The sequence below is a fragment of the Ambystoma mexicanum genome, chromosome 3p (assembly GCF_040938575.1).
Source record: "Ambystoma mexicanum isolate Mex_15411 chromosome 3p, UKY_AmexF1_1, whole genome shotgun sequence".
NCBI lineage: Eukaryota > Metazoa > Chordata > Amphibia > Caudata > Ambystomatidae > Ambystoma > Ambystoma mexicanum.
Window position 1 is genome coordinate 817,913,881 of NC_090925.1, and position 19,841 is coordinate 817,933,721.

The following is a 19,841-nucleotide window of genomic DNA, read 5'->3' on the forward strand; positions in this document are numbered from 1 at the left end:
TTGTTTTTATGTGAGACAACTAGTTTGTCCAAATATGAATGGATGTCTTGTGTGAGTGCTTGGTTGAAGGTTTCAATGACATTATCTGCAGGCAGTTGAGGTGTAAATTTAGACTTCGATTTCAATTCTTTGAGATTCAAATGCAGTGGGTTGATATTTAAATCTTGAGCAACATCACATGACTGTGAACAGACCTCGCGATCTAGGGTGACTAGGGTCTCAATTACATTTAAATCCCCAATACTGAAGGAACTCGGGGGATCAGGTATAGTTTTCGGTTGATACATTTTGACTTGAGTAGCAAAAAACTTTTTTAATTTGAGTTTCCTCAAAAATTTGAATAGATCGACCTGAAAATTCACAAAATTAGTACCACTGCTGGGAGAAAAAGACAGACCTTTATTGAGTGCAGAATTCTCGTCATGAGACAAAGAACGATCAGAAAGGTTGATCACCAAATCTGAATCAACTATAGTCCCAAACGTTTCTTTGAGCGCGTCAAGATCCCTGAACGAGTCATGTCCTCGTCCGAACTTCCGCTTCCGCTGCCGCTTACCCCCCCTCCTGCCCCTGGTGTGCTTGGCATGGTTGGAGTAAACACGGTTGGATGTTTGGTAAATCTGACTTGTTTGGTGTTGGCAAATCTGATATTGCCCTTTTTGTAGCGCCTGATTTCGCCCAAAAAAAGTTGTCCTTTTAAATTGGGAGTTACACCAGGCTGTGCCTCATTAGCATCTGATTCAATTGGTTCTGTTTCTGAGTCTGGATCAGAACTAGCAGGGGTAGTAGTTATTGAAGGTGGTTTAGAATGGGTGTTGATATCATCATACTTGGGTTGAAAAGTATAGACTCTATCCTGACGATAATCTTTATCGTCACGAAAATATTTACGAAATTTACGCAGTTTAATTTCGTCTTGATACTCAACTAAGATTTCATTCATTTTTTCAAAATTCTTATGTTTAGTTTCTTCTGCATTAGGCATTTGACTGATTTCCTCTTTAATTACTTGAATCTTAGTTAGAACACGTTTATGCTCTCTAGTCGCATGTAGAATTAATAGCTCCAACATATGTTTGGAGCTTTGGTTTAAATTATCTACCCATTGTTCTGCTAGATCCGCATCCTCTTCGTGATCAAAATTAGGGAATGTGAGAATCCGTAAGCCTCTAGGGATAAGATTGTTCTCAAGATAATTGGTGAGCGAAGCTTGCTCCCAATACTTGTTAATTTCTTTTTTCGAAAGACGTTCGAGTTTAATAAATTTTTCTAATGTTACACCAGAAACAAGTACACAGACCACTTTTCTAGATCAAATCAAATGCTATAGAAAAGGAAATTGGAAAGCCCCTGTCAAACATGTTCCTTTTTTAGATCCCCACACAAGGTAGTTTAATCAGAGAAGGGCGGGAAGAGGGAGGAGAGTAGGAAGGCATAAACCAAGAGACAGAGCCAGAAACAGAACATTAAATAACCCGATCCTTTCATCAGCGACAGCTCAGACAAGGGAGCATCAAAATGTAGTCTTGAATCAGTCTTGATAGAGAGCTTTCAAGCAATGCAAGAAGCAATACCAAACAAGGGGTTGTCTTTTGCCGCTGCCATTTCCAACAACTGTGTAGACTTACAGATTGACCTGTTCAAGTTTACATAGAAACTTAAACTCAAAATGTTCTTTGCCACTAACCTGCCTACATATTCGGCCACGCCAGCACCAACCATTTAATGTTGCAATCACAATTTCTTTTTGTGTACTATTGTTTTCCTTTATTGTACCATTTGTGTGTTATGTTTTTGGGTCATATCCGGTTTTAAGTTAAATATTCAGCTTTGATAAAGACCCAGAGAGGGTTGAAACACATGTTGGCTGAACACTTAATTGATAAATCATAACAAATCATCTGATCCACATGTACTACCTAACTCTTATCTTGTGTAAACTCATGCTACAGTTTTTACGACCAGCCCAAGCTATCCTTGGCCTCCTGTGTTCTATGCTTAAATCTCTAGCACTGATGTTGGCCTCCTTACTAATTTGGATTTAATAGTAACACAGGCTTTATTTCCAAATAACTCCTGTTTTTTCCACCTGCCACATTATCATGTTTGGGGTATTCCAAAGAATACCTGATGTGGTAAAAACTGCCTGTTTATGAGTTCAAATAACTCATAAAACACTTACAGTTTTTACCAACACCCAAGTGGTGGAGGTGAAAATGGTAAAAACCTCTCCATACATTTCTTTCCTGCAGTGATGGGAACTGTAAGCACTTCCCTTCATTGCAGCAAAAAAAGAAACTGTAAGGGACACAGATGATGTAAGAACATGCTCCCTTTTCACCACTTTGAAAGTGATCCTTTTGTGCAATTATATTTTTTTGTACAATAGCAGTATGAACAGCTACTGTATACAATCCTCTTCTGCCCTTACTTGAGATGGATTTCAGAAAAAAGATATTTGGTCGCAAACCCTCTAGGGCCAGGCTTGTACTCCACTTTGAGGACAATACATAGACTGGACAAATAGTTCCATAAAAAGAGAAAAGACTACTTCCGGGTGTGACTTTCATTGAACTCTCTAACAATGGGAGTTTCAGCCTAGTGAATTTTAGAATTGAAAGGTACGCGTTATTTACTGGCTCACACTGCAGCTGTAACCTCTATGGCAGGGATCTGCAACCTGTGGCTCTCCAGATGTTGTAGACTACAATTCCCATGATCCCTCAACATTGACCTTGCTGGATATGGCTTATGGGAATTGTAGTCCAAAACAGCAGGAAAGCCAGAGGTTGCAGAACCCTGCTCTATGGAATCAGTAAACTGAAATCCAAGGTAAACCCACACTTGCTGCCTCTGATCTGGCTCCACTTCTAGTGAAAGCATGATGTTGCTTAATGGTTAAGACTGCTCTTGATTCGCTCAGCATTGGCAGAGGGTAGCACATTCAGCAAAAAGGTGTCCTGACGTTGAGCGTGCTTTGGATGCTGTGTGATACTGGCTGTATTATTTCAACCAAAACTCTTGCAAAGTAATACCCAAACAAATCCCTATGGTGTAATGTATCATTGTGTTACATGGTACTTAATATATTGTCCATATGTCCCCTGCCTCCCCCCCCCCCACCTCCAAAACCGATGCCCGCTCCCGCCTGTCCTGCATTACCATACTCATGGAGTGGAACATAAATACACGATCAGAGGAGCATTGACATCTTTTTATATGTAATAGCAGGGTAAAGGTAGTCCATAGAAGGGTGGGGATCCTGCTCATGGGTGAGAATAGCATTCTTGTCTCTGGAGTGATCAAGTCCGGGTTTCGCCATGTCAGGTCCTTCAGCCCTTCTTCAGGTGTTGACCCGGTTTTATTTCAAGCATTTTGCTCTCATTCGCAAGCCTCGTAAACTGAGCATTTTCGCCACCTGATGGCAAGACTGCACAATTCTCTGCATGTGGGATGTGGGGAGAGGTATAGACAGCAGGGGTGGACATGTCTCTCTGGCACAGTGTGGGTCTCATCAGTCCTCACTCTTTCCCCTGCAGCACTGTCTAGACCAGGGGTCAGCAACCTTTGGCTCTCCAGATGTTTTGGACTATACCTACAGGTCCGATCAGTCCTATCCAGCATAGCCAATGGGGAGGAATCATGGGCATTGTAGTACAAAACATCTGGGGAGGCACAGTTTGCAGATCCCTGGACTCTGGACAGTAGTTCTGTGGTTTAGAATGGTGCAGTCCTACTGACAAAATGAGTCTCTCAGGCCCCACACCATATGAGTGGAGCTGTTCATAGAGCAGGTCTGTTGTGTAAATTAAGAGTAGTCTAATGGCTGTGTGTATTCCACAATCACCATCCATCCTACTTATAGCTGTGTGGCCAAAGGGCTGTGTTCTATGGATACAATGTTACTCTGGTTCACTATTTATCACCCTAGTCCTATATCTTGAATGCAGAGCTGTCACAAGATCAGCCTGCACTTAAGGAGTGGGGAGTCTCAATGCTGCAGTGCATGCCTACTTCTTTCCCTACATGCCCGTCTAGACATTAGGAATGTAGTTTAAGACACTGTACTTTCACTGATTCAGTGGGTACGTCCCATTGCTTTAACCCAGTCTTGGCTTAAGCATTCTGCAATCTAAACAGCTCTGCTGTAGTCTAAGCAACATATGCTAATGATTGGGTGCAGATCACTTTGCTCTAACCACTCGCATAACAGGATAATGTGTACTTTTACAGCAGCACTATAGTTTAAGATGGAGGATTCTCACTGGCTCGTTGTATGTGCCATCATTGACACCTGGCCCAAACATAGGGTAGAGGACTTCTGTGAATGTGTCCTTGAAGGTGTATATATGAGACATGTCTTCGGCGTTGTAGAAGGACACCTGGCCCGCCTCGTAGTCCAAGTAAACCCCAATCTTCTGAGGAGGTCCCTTAAGGGTTAGAGACTTGGAGGGGGTGTCCAGAGCTTTGTACTCGTGCCCGTTTCGTAACCAGATGGTCCAGTAACCATTTTCAGGCTTCAGCTTAATGATCCTTTTCCTGTCGACAGAGACCTTAGCCACGCCAATGTCCCAGCTGGTCTTGTTGGCTACGGCCACCTCCCAGTAGTGCCTTCCGGAGGAGATGGCCAGAGATCCCAGCACGCAGCCGCTTTTGCTAAAACGAAGAGGGTGGTCTTGCACTTCCTCCTCAGGGTCCCCCACGCTCATGCTGGTCAGGTCTTTCGAGAGAATAAGCCGTGGGTGTGAGGTCTTTGGATCAAAGGTCACTTGGGATGGAACTAGAAATGAAGAGACATACATGGTCAAAGAAATAGACCTGAAATTATGATCAAGGCAAGATAGACTAATGGTTAAATGCAGTGCACTCACAGCAAATAAACTGAGATCAAGGTAAAATAGACATTGATTATAAAAGTGTCCAGTGTCACATGGGTAGGAGAAAATTCGCTAGGAATCCCATGGCTTGTTGAACAGCACCTAATAGTGGGAAGCGCATATAATGGTGCTTATTTAAAGATAAACCTTCTCTTAATATAGGACACACATGAATGGAAAACGCCTCAAGATAAGCTTATCAGGAATTCATGTTTATATTAGGAATTAATTCCCCCAAATTAACGTTTAGTTCCTTGTAATTAACAATTGGCAATGTTCCAACTCTTACTATATTCTTATACCTGTATACAATATTGCAAACCTTTCTTTTACCATTTTAGCAATCATACATACACTTTAGAGGGAATTATGTTCACAAATGTATGCCTACTGGAAGGCCTTTCATCATGTAGCACAGAAGGATATTCTTGTAGAAGGACTTGTCTGGCATTGTGCAGCTTGGTCACTCACGCATTCCCATGCACTGCGTGAGGGGTGCATTCAGTCTATTGCCCTCTCACAATGCATTATCAGACGCAGCAATGGAGGTGCTAATCAGAGCATGTCTTGAAACAGCTTTGGAGCTCTGTGCAGCCAGAACTGCAGGTTTATGCTGCTGAGAGGCTGATATGAGGGCACATATTGGGGTTGGGTAGGGACTGCAAGTAAATACAGCTGCATTGCCCGATCAGGTGCTGTGCATCTTTAACTGCAGGGACATGCTGCCGCCAGGACATATGTTGTGCTTTGAAGGGGCGGGGTGGGGGCTGGGGGGCAAGAATTGTGCAGCCATCAGATCTTCTGCACACATACAGGTTTCACAATTATAAAGGCATTCTGCCCCCTCGGCACACACACACTTTTTTTTTGCTAATGGAAGCAGGTTCATGGGCAGACTTGTGTGCACTACTTTTATTCCGCCTGTCCTTCATTGCTGGATGCCCTCTTTGCCCTATCGGAAGCTGCCACTTTGATAGCAGTACACATTCCTCTCCATATGGCAGGCTCTAAGAGAAGGCCAGCAAATCAACAGCAGGTAGTTTAGCAGGAGGTGTGTTACTCTACCAACAGCTATACAGTGCTCCTCAATTCTGATCTCGGACAGGTAGCTCTCATCCGAGAGGGGGCGCTCGCCCACAAGGCCTACTACAATAATAATGGTATTCGGCCATGCTAAGAAGCACTAGACAATGGGACTGGTGTAGTGGAGTTCACAAGGTCTGTCGATGTAGAGTTAACTCTCTCAAATCTAATTGACTGTCTCTGAAGAGAGAAGGAAGGCGCTTGGAGGAAATCTATGTCTTACGCCAACAAGATTAAGTGTTCAAATCATTTGACTCCATATATTAAGCTATTCTTGTGGTTAAAAAAATATTCTCTTAGAATCTGTAACTCAACCCAACAGTTACTACATTTATCAGGAATTATCACTGCCAAAGGATGGGGGCAGAAAGACTACACATAACAAAGAGATGATGGCTGGAAAGTTTAGAATTCATCTTAAACCGCTGGCGATTACTTGGGGTAACCCTCCAGACATCCGTTTTTTGTCTGCCAAACCGTTACAGAAAGGGGAAAGTCCACATGCAAATCAGGCTTGGTCCCACCCCCATAGTGGCAGTCCAGCCCGAACTGCTAGGTCACATCCCTTCTGCACGATACTACAAGCATCCCCAGACATCTTTCAGCCTTGTTCTAAACATTCCAGCCATCACCTCTTTTGTTTTGCTATAGTCACTCCAAGTGGGACGGGTATCCCCAGACGTTGGCCCAGTGCCTGCTGGACCTAGAGACCTAAGCTACTCCTCACTGATGAGATAGGGATGCTTGTGGTCTTGTGCAGAAGGGATGTGACCTAGCAGTTCAGGCTGGACTGCTCCTTTTGGGGTGGGACTACACCTGATTTGCATATGGTCTGTCCCCTTTTGGAATGGCTTACCAGGCGAAGAACGATGGTCTGGAGGGTTGCTCAGAGCAATGTTAGATGTTAAGATTAATTCTAAACCTTCCAGCCTTCACCTCTTGTTTTGCTATGGTCACCCCAAGTGGGACGGATATGCCCAGATGTGGGCCCCGTGCCTGCCGGGCCTAGAGACCCAAGCTACTCCTCACTGATGAGGTGGGGATGCTTGTGGTCTTGTGCAGAAGGGATGTGACCAAGCAGTTTGGGCTGGACTGCCCCTTTTGTAATGGCTTGGCAGGTGAATTACGATGGCCTGGAGGGTTGCTATTACACAGTTCACAGGGGTTGACATTTGAAAGTCTCCTCATCCCCTCTAGGCCCTTTTCCTGCATCTTTCTTTCAGGGAACATAATGAGGTAGTTGCAGCTGAACTTGCTATAGTGCCAAATGCCTCACTGCACAAAGGCATTGTGCCATATTGCTTGAAAGAGACATTATTTTCACTTATACTAATGAAGGCTACTTTAGAAACCTCTCAATGAACAAATTATAGGCCTATTTCTAGCAGCCCCTTTTCTGGCAAAATTCTACAGGGAGAGGTTATTTTAAATGAGCCACTCATTTAGAGAAGGCAGCCCTTTTATCTTGTTGTTTGTAAAAGCTGCTCAACGTGCATGACAGAGACAGACCTCTCTCTTTCACAGCCTGGAACATAGCGTGGAAATTAAGGGCTTTGCCTTATCATGGATTTGTTCTTATTTAAATGGAAGGAACCAGTTGGACAATTTCAGCTCACCTCCTCACTCTGTTGCCTGTGGGCTTCTTCAGGGTCCTTTCTTCGTTGTCTCCCCTTTTATTTAACATCTATAAGTTCCCTTTGGTCCAGGAGTTGGAGGGCTTTGGCCTGCAGTGTCACCTCTATGCTGATGAGACTCAGATCATGGTTGATCTACATCGGTGGGGAGGAGCTGCATGTGAATGAATGTCTCAGGGCAGTGCAGCAGTTGATGCAGGGCTTCTGGCTTCCCTTACATGGCGGTAAGGCTGAGGTCCTGTTCCTTGGCTGCAACTCCCCTCTCAATCACCAGATCATCAAGCAGACCACCAGTCCCCGTGGAATCAGCCAGGAATCTGGCAGTCATATTTGACGGCAAGCTTTCCTTTTGCTCCCAGGTCAATGCAGTAGTCAGAGTAGCTCATTACTATCTTTGTAAAATTAGGAGGATCTGCCCCTTCCTGCATATAATAAAGCGCCACATGGTGCTCCTACAGGCAATTGTAATTTTCTGACAGCAATATTGCATGTCTATTTTGCCTGGGTATTTGTAAAACATCATTAGCAAAATTACAGACAGTGCAAAAATCATACAATGCAGACCTTTTTTCTTTCAGGAAATCTGTTTGTGTTCCTCTGCATGTTTGGCTCTTGGTTGTCCTCCCCGCGTTTCTTGGTCTTATCTGGATGATGCCTAATGGTGCTGCCCAATCCCCATTCATTGGGTCCACTCGAATGATACCTCCCAGGCCGAAGCTTTACAGTGAGTTTTGCCAGCTAAACTAAAAGATGTCAAGTTCCTGAAAACATGCCCCTGCGGGAGGGGGCATCGGGATGGAGAGGGGAGGGGGGTCGGTGCTAAACGCCTGGAAGTACAGGAGAGTCGTCTTTGGCATGCCCTTCCTTCACAGGTCATAAATTGCACGTCGCTGAGTGCCTTTAAACTTATTCTGGAATGTTGTCTACTCTCTAGTGAAGTCACAATGGTTCACACAGATTTTTTTCACCAATTGGCTGGAAGCTCATTTATTGTTGGATGCTTTTTGGGAGTGTTGCATTGTATATTGTTTGTCATGCATAATATTGGTGTGTACTGTTTCAGTGTTGTTTCAGCTCCATGTCACTGGTATTCTGGTAGATGCTGGCGCATAATTAATATATTATACTATTACTACTGCTTCTCCTACCGACCTAGAATCTCACCCAAACTCAGGACTCAATAAACTTACGGTTTGTCAGCATCAACAGCAGAGGATTTGCCTCTGCCTCCCCCTTTATCCCATTACCAAACCCTATTCCTTGGTTTCCTGCAGGGCCAAGCACAGCAGTTACACCAAAAAGGCAGAAGTACGCTCTCGAAGACCACTTCCCTTTACATTACATTAGTGAGGATTCAGACAGGAAGGTCACTGAATCCTGGCCCCAGTAAACTGCCCTTGGTTGGTTCGTAGGAAAAACATTACTGCAGCCCCAAAATCCATATGGGCAGACCAGGAAGAAATCAACTGTCATCTCAATGTGCGGCGACCTAAGTCCAGGAGGGCCAATGCCTACTAGAATCCTTTGCAGAAGGGTAGCAGATCCGAGATACCAAAGAGAACTCGTGTGTAACTTGTGTGTGATTCCTTCAGGGTGGCCAACCCTGACCAACTTAGACCAAGAAGAACTGTCAAGCTTACTTTACACTTGTCGTGGTCCCTGTTGACCTTCTGCACTGTGCGCAAGATTGTGATTCCAGTTGTAGACCTTACTCCGGACACTGCTGCTTGAGGTTCGAGTTCTTTGTTGATCCTGCAGACAGTGACAGCCTATATACCCTTCCAATGTTTTACACATCAAAGAGAAGTTCTATAAACGAAAGTCCAGCCCAAAGCTCATTTGCTCATGTAAACCTTTAGTTACAGTTCACTCTGGTTGCAGGCAGACTACCACATTTGTCATAGCAAATTTACCTGGGGTTCTATGACTGGACTAAACATACACCATGGTACTAGGCTTCATGTGGGCAGACTGCATCTACTCTAAACTGATTGGGTACCTGGCAGTAAGCCTCCCGGTCACTATGCATGGTGCTTTCATGCATGACACTTACATGGTTGAATAGCGTTTTTCATCTCCTTCCACACGGCATACTGGATGGGGCCCCTGAAGCGTCCCTGGCAGAGGTTTGCTGTAGTCAGGTGGATGTCAGGGCTTCGCTGCGTGCTTTCCTCAGTGCAGTACCTGCCAAGGCAAAGGTGGTAGTCACCCAATGCAGTAACACATAGTTCAGGCAGGGTCAAGCCGTGCACCTCTAAAGCAGAAGCAGGCTTGACAAAGAAAGAACAGATATTAGGGTCTAACCTGTCATCTGTGTAAGCTGTATAGTTACATTGCATCTTGGCTCGTCTCCATTTATGGAGTGTTTACCATCCCATGAGTATCCATCATTTCCCACACCACTGACCTCATATACTTTAAAAGTCTCCCCATTTTTCCAGATCACTGGCCCAGGCACTCCAGTAGAATCCCACTCACTCCTATCCTGCCTCCTGTGTCAACACAGGGTTTATGTCTGATGGAAAACTGGCCCAAGACCCATTACCTATGCATTCCCCAGCTTTCCCTAAATGAATGTCCTGTTTCCACTACAGCCTCGCACTTCCTTCACCCTCTTCTTCCACCCTTTCAATCTTCCTCATCCGCACTCTTGAGTTTCCTTCTTTTCCTCCACTTGCCTTTTTCTACTTTCCATCACCATTGCTTGCAACTCCTACTGTACGAACTGAATAGTATTCTGTACCTCTATCTCCATTCCTCTTCCTCTCTCCCATCGCCCTCTTTATTCACGGTCCTTACCTTGTAACCTTCCTCTCGCCACACCTTGGGAATTGTATGCCACCCTGTGAGTTGCCATCAAGAGAGTTGCGCCCTATAAGCAAGTTGGATTGGTCTGAGCTAATTGTGCAGAGAGCATTACACCTTCCTGAAAGTGTTCACCTAACATTGAAAAGTGTGCTGTTCTCGATGTACATGATATATTTATATAGTTAGGCAACAACTACATTATATTAGACTAAGTTGAAAGAGAACGACATACAGCTGTAATAGAGAGCAACATTGCAAGTATTGTTAGAAAATTACCCCTGATCCCTAGGACAAGCCCAGATGGATTCGACTTATGCCCCTCTCTCTCTCCTCAATTCCGTCCCTCTTCTCCCCTCGTCCTTTCCATGCACTTTCTATTACGTTCCTTCCCTGTACACCTTGCTCATGTCTCCCTTATGTGCCCCTTTCCCTTCCTATACACTCCCACTCCACCGCCCTCTGCTTTACTTTCTCAGACTTAATAGTGAGGGAGACACCAGCTGTTAGAAAGGAGGCTACAGTGCAAGTGATACTTACTTTGCAATTAAGCTGCTGAGATCCTGCAAAAGAAACAGAGGAGAATATGAGTGACACACTGCCGTGAGGGGTGGATTGCTTCTACCCCATTCCCAAAGTGCCACCCTTCTCAATGGCACATTATTTTGCACGTTCCCGAATCTAAGCCAGTAGGCCCAGGAGGATCTGTCTTGCGTTCTTGATTTGCTGATCCGTACTATTGTGGCGCAAGCACCACCTCCTCTCAGAGACAGTGGAAGTCGTCAGCCTGGCAAGGTGGGCCACGGATCCACCTATGGTCCTTCCCAACCCCTGAACATGCATGAAAAAGTAAACCGTATTGCACAGTTCCCACAGTGGACCCTTGCTTGTTGACTGAAGTAGCCAGAGCAGAGGGGTTTTAGAAAGTCCCACCCCCTTTTCGGCACCGTGATTTGCAGGTTCTACTGACCGTGAGAAGGTCTGTGGGATCCTGCTTCTGCAGGTGGTTGCGGATGAGCTCTGCCTTCTCGTCCACCGCTCGGATGGCCTCCTTGAGGCTGTGGACATTGGCATTGAGGGCCTCGAGCAGCATCTCTTCCTCTCTCTTCAACTCCTTCATTAGAGCCACCTCCCGCTCCTGGAGCCAGCGGTGCAAGAGGGAAAACTCTTGGCAGATCTGCTCCTCTAGACTAATGTACTGAGCCTGCAGTTGGGAGAAAGAAAGATGGCTGAGGAGACCAAGCATATTCATACAGGAAAAAAGATGATATTATGACAGTCAGTAATAACAGTGACACACAGGAAGTGTTTGGTTAAGCCATGGGAATGACCATTGAGTTATGGATACTGTTGAGTAGAGGGTGTTTCATTAAGTTTACAAAAATAAATTGACACTGTACAAACTGACCAGGAAAGCGTTAAATCCAAGGAAGACATTCGGGAGTCCTCATTAACAACTGGCTGAATATGAGCATACAATGCCATGTTGCAGGTCTCAATCTAGGTCATCTTTGTTTGTGGACTAAAAAGGACATTTTAGCAGGTGCTAGAGATGTTGTCTTTACACCTGTATGAGGTCCCAGCTACACCACATTTAGTATAGTGTATGTTATGGAAGTTGCGGACAGCATTAATGATTTCCTTGATTTTGTTAGCTTAGTTGAAGACATGCAGATAGTGTTGAGCTTGGGTAGGGTAATAGTCTGCTAGTGCCTCAATTTGGGGTTTGTAGCACACACACAGGGCGTTGGGTGAGTTTGACTGGCACACTTGTTTTTCTGGGATTATGCGACACCGTAGCCCACCAAAACAGCGACTGGTGGGAAAAGTACAGGACGCCAGCAATGTATGCTGTACACAACACCTAATAGCTTTAGTCACCAAATCGCCATGTCGAGGGAGGCCTGTGTCATCATCCGGTAGCGGAGAGGATGAAGAGTGCAGATTGTTGTGGAGGGACACAGGGATGAAACCTTTTCTCCCCAAAAAGGAGACTGCTTCTTTGGGGAGGGTGAGGTTGATAGAGGGAATCAAGGGAACAAAATAAGGTATTACGCCTGTAGAAACACGACTGAATCAGAGAACGGGCACACAATAAGGGCATACAACTCTGGTGGAATTGCGGATCATGAGGTATAACTGAGCAAAGGTGCTGTACCTAGTAGGGCAGGCAAGCAGCTAAATGAATGGCACAGTTGTAGGTGGCATGGAGATGGGGAGCAATCAATTGGCACCAAACTGTTTTTCGAACAAGAGATGAACAGGTGTTAAGGGCATTGCTTCAATTATTGTTTTGGTGGAACGTCTTGATCCGGGGTGATTTGTTGGTCTGTGTTGACTAAAATCCAGGAGGAGGAAACTGCTTTTTCAATTGGGGAATGTTTTCATTTGTTTGGGTTGGCTACTGTGGGAGTGGCTGTTGTTTGAGATCTGGAAGTGGATGCCAACGTGGCATGTATGCTGAAGGGGTAATGGAGCATCCCATGTCTGTGTGAGGCTAGGAGGTTGGGGATAAGGTTTAGTGCGTTTCCTCTGGTGTGGGTGGGAGCAGTGATGTACATTCTAGGGAGGTTGGAAGAGTTAGGGAGGTTTCCTGTGTGGATTCTGTGGCATGGTCTCTTGAAAGTGTGGAGTCTCCCAGGGTGGCGGTGTTGATGGCTATATCAAATTTCAAGAATTCTTTTATAAAGGCTTTGTTGAAGCCTGGTGGTTGGCAGATGGGTTTAACTGTGGCAGGATGCATAGCGGAACGAGAAGTGGGTGCAAAGAACTTGCAAGAAGGATGTGGGTGTGAATGGCATTGTAGTGCATGACCTGTTGGTTGGTGGAGGATGGTGAAGCTTTGCAGCTGTGAGGTGGAGGATGCTGTATCTGTTTGGAATTAACTTTCTAAAGCTGGAGATAAGGTGGGCAGGTGGTAGGTGTCTGAGATAAAGAGGGCATCAACGTTGTGATGTATTATGAGATCAGCAATGCCTACTGCCTGGCCGGAGGATGTGCATATGTACATTAGCATGACTGATTGTGTTTGGGTGGGGGAGTTGTGCTGTAGGGCTTCAGTGTTGTACTGGAGGATGTGTAGAAGAGTGAGAGGATTTGAAGATGTGGATGTGCAGAAGATTATTTTTAACCTCTTTATTTACATAGTTTAAAAATTAAATGAAAAAAATAGTTTAAAAATTAAACAAAACATATCAAATACAATGCAACATCGTGGATAAAACCCCACAGGCTGTAGTAAGGTATCTTGCCAACTTATACAATACCTTCCAACATGTCATGAACGCAGCGTAACAGCAAAAACCTAATGCAAGCCATTTCCAGACATACCTTCCCCAGAAATAAACGCATATCTAACACACACACGCACGCACGCACGCACGCACGCACGCACACACACACACAAACACTTAACAACCACCTAAACACAGCACAGCATGAAACAATCAACACTAATCACATAAATCATTAAAGAGTGCCCATAGTTCTGGATAAAGGTCCTCCTGGTCCTGTTTTTTAACCATAACCCTCTCAAAAGCAGCCAAAACCTGCAAACCATTCAACCAATTCTCCACCTGTGACTTTTCCCTAGTTTTCCATACCTTCAATACCTGCTTTGTAGCCACTACCAAGGCTCTGCCAATCCACTGTCTATACTGTTATGCAACCTTGCATCTCCCTCCTCCAGATAACAAAAGAATCTCTAGGGGCATCCTAGGAAAAGTCATAGATTAAACCGTACCAAACCTGTCCAACACATCCCCCCAAAAACCATGAACTCTGAAGCAACTCCACATCATGTGTAACAAAGGGCCCCGCCCCTTACCACAGCCCCAAAATACACCATTGTCAAACAGGCTCAAATTCTGCATTCGTACTGGGGTCCAATGCAGGCGTCCTAAGATCTTCTTTTGGGTAAGACTCAAATTACTCAAAGCCTGCCTTTAACATCCAATCCCATTTCTTGACCGAAATATTGCACCCCCGCCCAAGTATGTCACAATTTATCCCAGGATTTAACATACTAGGGATTCATAGGCATTGTGCTAAGGAACGTGGACATCATACGAGGTAGTGAGGCAAATATTGTGCAGGCACCCGGCTCGGCTTCCAATGGAACATTCAGCATACCTAATCTCTGCGACAAAAGCCTACATCTCCCCAACTGCCTTATCTCCTATGTGCAGAAGATTTTAAACATTTGAAGGCGTGGTTGTTGTACGTGCTTATTGGTGAGCTTTATAATGAGGATAGTAGAGTCGAGAGGTCCACTGTGGCTAACACGGATGTTGGGATGCCTGGTTCTGGTCCTGGGTTCATTCTGGCTCTAATCATTAGTTGCAAAGAGCAGTTGAAGTTAGTGTTTGACCCACACCTATGATAGGATCGCCTGTGAGCAGGTTTAAAAGAAGCAAGGGAAAGTAGGTGATCATTGACACTTTATTTCATAGCCAGTGAGGATGCAGTAATGGTGGCCAGCTGTGTGAGTATGCAATGGAGGTTGGGAAGCGGTTGGGATGGTGTTGGGTAGTCTCAGCTAAAACTGTAAATGGATTTTTTCAGGCAGGAAAAAAAATGTAAACTTGATTGTCTTCTTATACTATATTGTTCATAATTCCTTCCAAACTAAATTTTCCGGGGCCTATTTGATTATATTGGCATGCTACTCTTCCACACTCCTAACTCTTTTGAAATTGCCTGTATTGTAGTCAGATCCAGAAAATGCATCTACAAATTGGTGGATTTTTAAGAACTTCAGAATGAGGATCTGCATGTTCCACGTGCAGCGCTTGTCACCTCCTAATCCTATTCCTGTGGAAGTGTTTTTGTTTCCAATTGGATATCTTTTTCTAATATTTATGTATGTGCTGTACTGTATTCCCTACATGACCGCGTACACTCTGAGTATTGAGTGTGCCTGATAAATATCCATGCCTAACATGCATGTCGTCCCTCATAAACTAATCTGGTGTAAACATATGTGTTCTGTGATAGCTTGGCCATGAAACGGCAGAGAACTCACCTTGAGTTGATGCCCAGGAAGGCACTATTACTGCAGGCTACAGTCTACTTCATAAGATGTTGAAAGCTGCTATAGATAGGAAAGATGGATATAGTACTAAAGCTGCCTTGTGACGATGCTTTAATGGTCCCAACCCACGTACTAGGGCCTTCACTCACGTGTTTATGGGAGCCAAACTAAAATGAGTACCTCCATTATTGAAAGGTCCTGGTAACAGGATCAAAGATGCTGAGGTATTGGACTACGCATTCAAACCAGATACATTCAAGTTTTTCTTAACCAGCGCTCACTATAGTTTTACAGATGCAATATGGAGTTTATGGTTTAAAATATTTAATCATGTCAAATTACTCTTTCAATCAAATCAGCACGGGTTTAACACTGAACCGTGACATGCTTCGACAATGCCTGTTCTCCAGTGCTGAAAATATATAAACAGACAAGCATGATTTTAGTTTAAATAATAACCAAAAAAACGAATAGATCCTATAAACTGATTGCAAACAGATAACCTTCCCTAAAATGCTTTGTCAACTGTTGTCAATTTAGAAATGAAGCATCAAGCCATTTGCAATTTCAGCAGCATCCCATACTGGCTGAAGTTAAAAAAAATGCATAAGACACAATGATATAATTATATTAAGGTACTACATGCAATACACAGTATTCTTACCAGAATGGTTGTCTGAAAAGGATTAATCAGTAACATCATGTTGACAAAATGTTTATGTCATTATGAAAACAGTCACAGCGCCTCTATTTGGGAGGGAGGGAAAAATGCATTTGTTCCAAAAGATGCTGAAAAACTGTAATTTTGGAAATATGGCGTCTTTGTGTGCGCGCCGTTACATAAGGTACGTCAGATGGGTGATGTCACTACATTAATGTGCATGCTTAAGATGGTGGATGCGGTCACAATCTGACGACCAGAGGCGTGACTATGTATCTTGTGAATGTGGTCACTTCGCGACTAAGTAATTTTCAGGTGGATAAAAACATCATCAGCGCAGTTAAAACATATTCAGCAAATCAAGAAACATTTTAAAATATCAAGTGAGAATTAAATGGATACTATAATAAGATTAAACTATCAACAATATTTTTGTACATAGATTAACAATAAAGCATAACGTGTAAAGAAATGGACATGAACTTAAATATTAAAAGCAGTAATTAAATAATTAAATAACTACGGAATAATTAATGTTTTTGTTTATTCCATCTGGTTTAGGAATTTTCAGGGCCGAATTCAAAATGCTTCACATTTTATTTGAAAAATGTGGTCCTTTCTCTACTGTAAGGTAACATGCCAAACAATCTCAGTAAAGTGACCATATTCACTTTATAATTCATGAAAACTGGCATATTTTATACAAACATACCCCGAAATGGTATCAATCACTAAGGAAAACCATGGATTTCTCACAAGCGTGTGCACATTCTTAGCTACAAACTGATTGTTTAGCTATCTCTGACACACAAACACTTTAAACTACTCCAAACAACACTTGGTCATGACTGAATTGTGCTAGTTGCGGAAATGTAATTAAAGATTGCTCCTTTGCACATGCACCCATTCAGGTAAAGAGATTAAATTGCAACAATATTTGATTTGTCAAAGTGATTTTGTTATTTATTGTCTCAAATAATCTTGCAGACTCTTGTATGTGGTCTTAACTACTCAAAAATAAAAAATAAATCACAAAACTGTGACCACCCTTGCTTTATTCCAGGGACAGGTAGTGGAAGTTGAGCCTGTGGGTTGGATGTGAAGATTCCCTGGCCACCTCCACTTCCTCACCGCCAGTGGGCATTAGATGCCACGTGCGCAACCAAAACAATATTGGGCATGTAAGAAATACATAATTGTCTCGGGAGGCTCAGTGGTTCCCCAAAGTAGTCTGTTAATGTTGACTGGAGCAACAATCCCGAGCAGAGGATTCAACTTTCATGATAACATGAATCTCGCAAATTGCTTCCCACAAACACTCACCATGCATAGGAAAACAAGCGTGGCTGTGCTTCAAAAGCTCAAAACTTGCACGCATGCAAGGAAAGACTTACTACCCAGTTTCCAGATGGCGACTCTGCTTTTAAAGCCATGGCCCACACCTGGAGATAGGAAACACTAACAAACCAGATGCTGCTGATTCCAGTACAGAAATAACACAGAGACAATCTGTAGTATAGCACAATCAGGCTACACTGCTTCAGACCCTCGTTGTTAGCTTGGCCCTAGGGATTAGGGGCACATGGGCTTATAAGCAGCAGTCCGAGAAAGGGATGCTGGTATTTTGAGAATGCCACATTGGAGTTGGGAAATCAGGGAGGAGGAAGAAGGATGCTGGCGAGAGACGAAAGAGCGGAGGAGATTGGAGAACAGAGGGGAGAGGAAACATCAGACGAAGGGAGAGAAGGAGGTTGGAGAGAGAGGAAATACTGGGAAGAACTGGAGACCAGTGTTGGAGAAGGAGCTTCAGAAGTGGGAGGAGGTGAATATTAAGAGGTAGTAGGAGGAGAATTCTAGGAGGTGGCTGGAGGAAAATACCAGGAGGTAGGTGGCAGGGAGCGAACATCAGGAGGTAGCTGGGGGAGAATATCATGAGGTGGCAAGAGCAGGATACCAGGAGGTGGTAGGAGGATAATGACAGGAGGAGACCAGAGAAGAATACCAAAATGTAGCAAGAGAATATCAGTAGGGGGAAAGAAGGAAATGCTGAACATTGGGAGGTAGTAGGAGGTGAATATCAGATGGTGGCAGAAATAAACTACCACAAAGTGGCAGGAGACAACCAAGAAGAAGAAGAAGAGTCAGAGAAGCAAAAGAAGGCACCTGTCGCAAATGAGGACAGTAAGGAACGAGAAGGAATGCAATGCTCAAGGTCGGGGCAAGAACCTGATCAAAAAGGGTTGAGCCCTCATTTGGAGGAAAAATGTGTTTTTTGTGCAGCATTAAGGAGAGGCAAGAGAGTAGAAAACAGGACCATGAAGGCAGGTGATAGTGTCCTCTTAAACTCTTATGAAGAAGCTGTGACGGGTAATCCCAGTCCATGCTTTCCTCAACTAAAAAGGAAGCTGCAGCTATTTTTATGAAGATGGTGATATCCCTCCTTTAACAGAAGATTAGACAGAGGACTTTGTTTGGGAAAAGAAATAAAGAGACATTGGTGGGGAGCAACCTAAAATGTGGAGAAGCATTGCTTTTGGAAGAAAGACCAGAGACTGAGAGAGTCAGGAGGAACCCAACTGTTGAAAACTATGAAATGAGCAACTAAACTGGCGAAACGTAACCAGAACTGTCCTGACACTAAGTTTTAGTTTACCAAAGAAGTGTTCTTTTGTGGCGGAAGGATGGGGGATCCCTTTGACAACCCTAGCGGAGGGTTACATTTAAGTTCTGCTCAAGTACTGCTATTATTTTGGTTCTTTCTGTGCGAGAATTGGTAAAAGGGAGAATAAAAGTACCTTTAAATTGTAACTCATGGTTGGTCTGATCTTGTGGTCAATGCCTATGGTATTATATATGTATATGCAGACACGCTTGTCGCCTAGTCTGTGTTATGCTATGCGACACTGCATATGCAGAGACGCTTTATCCGATGTCTTTCGGAACAAATGGTTTCTTCCCTTTGTCTCAAATAGAGAAACTAACTTGCATAATGCCATTTACCACACTGACCATTATGAACACAGTAAATGTTATTGAATAGTCCATTTCAGGAGCGGTATAAAAACTTTCCAGGTAGTAGCATGGTACAATAATTATGTTGTCATCTGTGTGTATATGTATTTTCTAACATGTCTCTGAAATTGCACATTGTTTTATACGACTTGCTGTTGCATCGCTGACAAACTGAGAACTGTTTGTATAGAACGTTAGAACAGGTTATCTATAAGTAATCAGTTTATACTATCGATTTCTTTTTTGGTAACTACTTAAAGGAATGGTTCGCCCAAAAATTTTTATTGCAAAAAAAGATGGCCAATAATAAAAAAAAATCGATTGCCACCGCACACATAAATACAACGTTATTGTGTTTGAAAACGCTGCGGTTTTTCTTTCCAAGTTTCTCAGGCTCCTCTGGCTCGGAGGAGCCTGAGAAACTTGGAAAGAAAAACAGCAGCATTTTCAAACACAACCACGTTGTGTTTCTGCCTAAAGCTGCTTTCCCATTTGGGGCTTTCGAGCTCCCCGTGGGGAGCCCGAGAGCCCCAAATGGGAAAACAGCTTTAGGCAGAAACACTGCGGCATGGAAACACAACCGCGTTGTGTTTCTGCTGCCTTGGCTTTCACTTTGGGTCTCCGGGAGCACCGGAGACCCAAAGTGATAGCCACGGCAGCAGAAACACAACGCGGTTGTGTTTCAAAAACACTGCGGTTTTTCTTTCCAAGTTTCTCTGGCTCCTCCAGCTCAGAGG

The 19,841-nt window shown here is 43.8% G+C and overlaps 1 protein-coding gene across 1 annotated transcript in view; it reads right to left on the reverse strand.

Moving 5' to 3' along the window:
- Window positions 1-3,199: 3,199 nt before the first annotated feature.
- The window catches only part of LOC138580937 (zinc-binding protein A33-like), a 71,765-nt gene continuing 55,123 nt past the window's right edge, over window positions 3,200-19,841 (reverse strand). Inside the window, exons 3-6 of the mRNA XM_069651871.1 lie at window positions 11,370-11,603; window positions 10,940-10,962; window positions 9,648-9,778; window positions 3,200-4,780 (exon numbers count right to left, since the gene is read on the reverse strand). Of these exons, the coding sequence (XP_069507972.1) occupies window positions 4,239-4,780; window positions 9,648-9,778; window positions 10,940-10,962; window positions 11,370-11,603 (930 nt within the window). The 3' untranslated portion in view covers window positions 3,200-4,238. The remainder of the gene's footprint in view (window positions 4,781-9,647; window positions 9,779-10,939; window positions 10,963-11,369; window positions 11,604-19,841) is intronic.